Below are 6,039 nucleotides of genomic sequence, written 5' to 3' on the forward strand. Positions count from 1 at the left end.
ATAAAAAAAAAAATTGAAATAAATTAAAGAAAAAAATTGAAATCCAAATGGCCGCCTAATTTCTTATTCAAATCGAACAATCACTTACATATTTTAAATATAAACCCAAGAGAAATCCACTGAAATAAGCATTTTAAAACATGTCAAATTATCCACAAAAGTCTCAATTATCCACTTCATTTCCATTTGACAGAGTTCTTATGCAAGTGTGGGCATATTAAAATCGACCTCAAGAAAATAAGTTAAAGTCTTGTAGAACTTCAAATAGGCAAAATTTTTATGTACTTTGTTAAATGTAGCACATCAGAAACAGAAGCTTCCTTCCACACTTCTCCCAAATGTGTCAGAAGTGAGGTTCTTCATTCAGTTAAACCCCACAGTATCTATCAGTGAAGCTGGTTCAGCTTCACTAATTGTAGCAGAGGCGGCACCTTTCAATCAGGCAACGTTTTAGGTATTTCTTACACCACGTCCCAGACCTTGTGTTGATGGGCATGGAACAAGGGGCCATTGACCTCCGTGCTGCTGATAATGTGAGATATCTTCCTCTTTCAGCTACATTACTATTAGGATTTAAGGTGCAAGCCAGCAATAGTAAATCTCATTAGACACCATGATCTGCATCTTCGGCACAGTGTCACACTGATGACGACTTTGCAGATCTTATTTAGAGAAGCAGCATTACTGATTCCAACACGGGTGTGAGGAGGGCAGGCTGACTTAGACTGTGCTTGAAATCTAATGTCAAACATACATCAGCATCTCTACGGTAAGTACAAATGCCAATACCAATCGGTCCTACAGAGCAAGTAGAGAAACATGCTGCTTTTGTGTTAGGAGAAGCTTTTCTTTAAAAAAAAAAAGTATCCAAAACAACTCTGAACAGTTTTTCAAGTTTTTCCACCCACAGCCTCTTCATCTCTTGCTCCTGATGTCTCCTATTTCTCAAAGACACTTTATTCCCTGTGTTCACCTTTCCACTTCCAAAACAACAGTGAAAATAGGAGAGAAGTCACACGCACAAACTCTCTCCCTTAATCTGTCCCAACTCCATCCACTCCTGATTCTCTTTTCACATCTTACACAATCACTCAGCTGTACTTTAGGGAACCTCCTAATCCTCTCAGAGGAACTCTGTTCTTTATCCCTTTCCTTTCTCCCTCACGTTTGCATAAGAATATAGCTAGAACAACTTTTAGGATAATTAACCCCCAATTACTCTTGCTAACTTTCAATGAAAAGACTGAAATGAAACACACCTATGTATTTGTTCCAGTTAGATGTTTTATAATAAGTATATTTGTTATACAGACAGTCAGACAAAGAATTGAGCTTCCACTAATACAGAAACTTCACGCTAAGTTGTGTAAATGGAATAAACAGGAAGAGATTTTTCTTTCCTCTGTAGGGTAAGAACTCATTCCTTAATAAGGTCAGTGCAGGAAATGATTGAACAAAGAGATTTTTATTACCCAGGACTGAATCAATCCTTCATTTATTTAAAGGAAAGGAAGGAATCAGAAGTTGATGAAATATCTTCCAACTCCTGGTTATCACCGGGAGGTTTCTTTGGTAATTATACTGTGGGTCCATAAAAAGTATGGTACCTTTTATCAACAGACAAGCACATCTCCATGTACAGAGTGCCTTTCAGTATCTACCCTATTTTGGCTGAAAGAAACAGGCTTGTTCTTGCTCCCCTTCAGACCATTCCATTAAATGCCACTGCAGACACCTCTAGTAAATGTTTAGCCATAATATGGATGTAAGTTTCAATTTTAACTTTTGCATAAGTCATCACAGCTAGACTATGCCCAGATTTTCTAGGATCTCTCTGTGAAAGAACTCCAAAGAGCTAAAACTTTTCCCTAGGCCCTCATCACGTCACATTTTAATTAGCGCGACATCCGTTTCTCCAGCCTTAATATGTGAAATATGTTCCTTTGCACTCCTGCACATTTCATTTTCAAACCCCAGCACTCTATCTCCTCCTTCTGTGTTTATGGACTGGCGCTCTCTTCTCTGCTAGCGTTATCAACCATAAGTTATTCCGCTTGTCTTGGTTATTGATTGTACCTCCCTCATCTGTTACAGCTTCTATTCTGAGAAGTCAACTTCCACCTCTGGTAAGTCCAGGATATTGCTCTCCATTTTATAAATTTTCAAGTCAGCCTGGCTAGGCTTTCTCTCTAGCCAATCATAAATTTGGAGCACATCTTATTGTGAAGTTCATTATTCTTTTACAAATACATCCCTAAAACTCTATTATAATGCCTAAAAAAAGTCTCAGCATGATTTGAACGCTTTGTGTGCCAAGATACTATCATAACATTAATACCATCACATTATTTTGCTGAACTTTCCCTTCTGTCTATTCATTTAGTTGTCTTGCATAATATTTTGCTACTTAACTTTTTGGGATGGTTCATATACCACGTGTCTTTAGTGTTCCTAAAACAAAAGGCTCTCTTTCCATGATCAGAGTACTAAGTCTTTATCAAACTATCTCAATGTTATATTCTGTATTTTTAAAAATCTCTAGCTAGATTATATTTAAAATACAACTACTGATTCAGGTTCATTTCCTGTCCTTATTTTAATAAATTAATGATTCTTAATTTTTATGGGGAAAGTAATTACTTACTGGTTCAAGACAGGTGTATACGCTGTTTTATCTTCATCTATGATGGTGACCATCAGAGTAATAAGCTGTGCCCAGAAATCCAAATTTTTTGTTGTCGGTCCCTGTTCTTCCTTAGGAACTTCTTGTTTCTTACCCTGTTAAAACAAGATTTGAATAAATTTTATATTAGAGAAATTAGAGAAAATATTATGGGATTTCCACCTACAGATTATTACTTGGTTGGAAAGAGTGACGTATTAAGAATCTTCAGAAATTTTGGACAAAGACTATTCAACTTAGAGTAGATTGTATGACAGACTGTACCTGGCTGGGGATGAACATATATCAAAAAACATACAGAGTGCAAAGACAGCCAGGTCAGCAAAGATGATCAATAGAGACTTGATTTTTAGTGCGTGTCCACACTTTAATTAAATACATTCTTAAATTCTTTGTTGTGCTGAAACTGAGTGCAGGTAAAATCATCTGCTGAGGCAGAACTTTATACCCTACACAATAAATACTGAACAAATCGATGATAAGGAACATGTTTTATTTTGGATTATACGCTGAAATTATTGGGCCTAACAGCTGCCATGCTTTTCACTCTAAATGAAGAAGTGGTTAAATTTCCCTTTATTTTTTAATAGCCAAAATAAAAAAGGCTATTGCCCAAAGTATTCTGCACAGAGATTTTCCAGGGACTCATAGATTGACTGGCAGAACCACAAAATGTGCATTTAAGAGAGGCAGAGGAAACTACCATCAAGTAGGAGAGGGAGAAAAAATAATCCCTGGACACATAAAAATGCTAGGAAAAGGTACATAGGAATATCCACAGGAGAGGCTTGTGAAGGTATTGCCTTGCCAAGGATTTTAAAGCTGTGAGCAAAACCAACCTGTTATTAGATTCCTTTTTTATCCAGGGAAATGTGATTTTTGTATATTCCTTGTAAATGAAGAGGTCTGCAATCAGTTTCACATCCAAAGCAGAGAACCTGAGATGCCCCATTACATTTTTGTAATAATTGCGAGAAAGGACATGACACACTGATATATCAGACGGATTACCAACGTGACTCTCCGGTCATTAATTAAAAGTTGTTAAGTAAAGCAGTGTTTTTCATTCCTCTTGACTAAAAGCCTGCCTTTTGCACCTTTTCATATAGTTGTAAGTATGTATTCACCACTTACAAACTTTTGAGAATTTTATACTTTTTAATCTCACTAAAATATGCATTTACAGCTAGATTTTGTCTCTACAGTTTTGATTTATGAATTCTTAGTCTACAATTTCCTAGACAAAAGTATTTTTCAGTTCTTCACTTGACAGAAGGATCAGATTCCTTATCAATGTCCAATAAATAACTTCATTGCAGAGAACCAAATATGAGAAGAAGTATTTTTATCTCTATATGGACACACACACGCATATAATTTTGGCCACGCAGAGGTACGTCTGCGCATGCTAGGTCTCTTCTACACAGCTGTCAGAGACAGAAAGGGGTCTTTTCACTCAACTAGTTAAGTCAGAGAAAATAAACATGCCTATTATCTTGCAAATTTAAACATATATTCCCCATACTTCTGACCACTTCAATGGGCCCTGTATCTCTTTGAATAGATATGACACTGTATTAGTGTCATAGTGAATTAATTAAATGTTATCTTAACCTCAATTAACTTTTATCTATTAAGAGCATTTAGAATGGCAGAAAGGGAATTTCAACAACACTTAATTGAAATTGTTTTTGTGGTCACTGTGGAATATTTTAGAAAAGTATCATTAATCACACTGTTACATACTCAGCTGATCTACAAACGCTACGGCTTCAGAGTCTAAGGCAATTGAAATAAAGGCGAGGCTCGGAAGCAGTTACAATGGATGGTGTGACTAGTATCACCGGCAATTTACAACCACACATGCAAACAAGAGTGCTTTTCAGAACAGAAATGAATATTGGAGCATTAACGTCACTCACAAGGGCTTTCCCTGGTGTACATTACACATTTAATAAAAGACTTTGTTTCTATATCAAAGATATATTTCTAATATACCATTTTTTTCTCAGAAGCTAGTGCATGTTTAAGCCAAACCAACTGAAAGGCAGTTGTAGAAGACAAAGCCAGTTCACATTTAGTCCAGCATCTTATCCAAGAACTATATTTCACAGAAAAAACCTGCAATAGCATGTAGCTGAGACAGCTTTTCATGATTGTGAATGTGAATCACAGCATGTGAAGTTCTGTTCTTTCATATAGATAGCAAAAAGTAATTAATTTACAAAGTAATAATTTCATAAGGAGGTGCTTTCTACAAAAATTAAAAATTCGCTGGCACAGAAATCTTTCAAAAATCAAGATGATCTTTTCAAAATCCCCAGAGAAGGTATTTTTAAAATAGTCTCACATTAACAGAGGTAGTTTTATGCTCTGAAATGAAAGTGCATACTCTGCCCATGCCCAGTTGTAATTACCATTCTTTATCCTAAAATCTCACTAATGGGTTAGAAATGCTCAGAATCATTCAAGTTGTTTTTACATTAATTGTTATTAGTGTTGGCATTATTATTTGTTTTATGTGGTTTCTGGCAACAGATGCCTTCACAGAAGCATTATAATGGGGTAAAACAATGTTGGAATTTGATTACATTGATTAGACAAACTTGCAACAGTGACACAAGAAAGTTCCATCTCGGAATAAAAATTAACTTGAAACAGAGCTATTTTCATATCAAAAAATTTTCAGTGATACAAGTTGTTTGGCTTGAAAATGTTTCTATTAGCATAACTGAGAGGCATAGAAAACTGCGTAACAGTGTAGGAAAAGTGAGTGGGACGACAGCATCATACAACTATATCTTAACAGTTTCTTAATGAAATGAAACACCCTTTTAGAGGCACTGAAGTTTAATTTCTATACTGCTTTGCTGAAGTCTGCTTTGGTGACATGGGTTCACCATCAGACCGTAGTGAACAGTCAGTAAGAACACCCTCTTATTAAATGAAAAAACAAGTTCAGTTTTTCCTTCTCTGTGGTCTCAGAAGAAATCTGAGAGTATCTGCTCTAATTTTTTAACTGTGATGATAATAGCTCATGCCTCGGTCTTGTGATTTGGTCCCACATCCAACCAGTTCTCAACAGTATGTGTCCTTTCACTTTAGGAAATAATACCATATGCACTTACATGGTACAGTGTACTTACAGTCTATGCAGAAGTTGTGGGAAGGCCTTTCAAAATACCAAGATTAGATTAGTTTGTACATAAGCAAAGTATATGCTTACAACAATTTACACACACAAAATTTCTAGAGTATAAAAATGGTTAACTATATGGTCTATTGGGCGGAAAAAGCTTATCTTGATAATAGTAACTTTCTTTTTTCACTCAAGTTATTTTCATTAGAAAGAAACC

The 6,039-nt window shown here is 35.7% G+C and overlaps 1 protein-coding gene across 1 annotated transcript in view; it reads right to left on the minus strand.

Annotated features, from left to right (window-relative positions):
* Window positions 1-6,039, minus strand: part of UNC13C (unc-13 homolog C) — a 183,298-nt gene that overhangs the window by 67,135 nt on the left and 110,124 nt on the right. The window contains 1 exon segment of the mRNA XM_009276596.2: window positions 2,645-2,778. Within this exon segment, the coding sequence (XP_009274871.1) occupies window positions 2,645-2,778 (134 nt within the window).

Source organism: Aptenodytes forsteri, unplaced genomic scaffold, assembly GCF_000699145.1.
Source record: "Aptenodytes forsteri isolate BGI_AS27 unplaced genomic scaffold, ASM69914v1 Scaffold1, whole genome shotgun sequence".
Taxonomy (NCBI): domain Eukaryota; kingdom Metazoa; phylum Chordata; class Aves; order Sphenisciformes; family Spheniscidae; genus Aptenodytes; species Aptenodytes forsteri.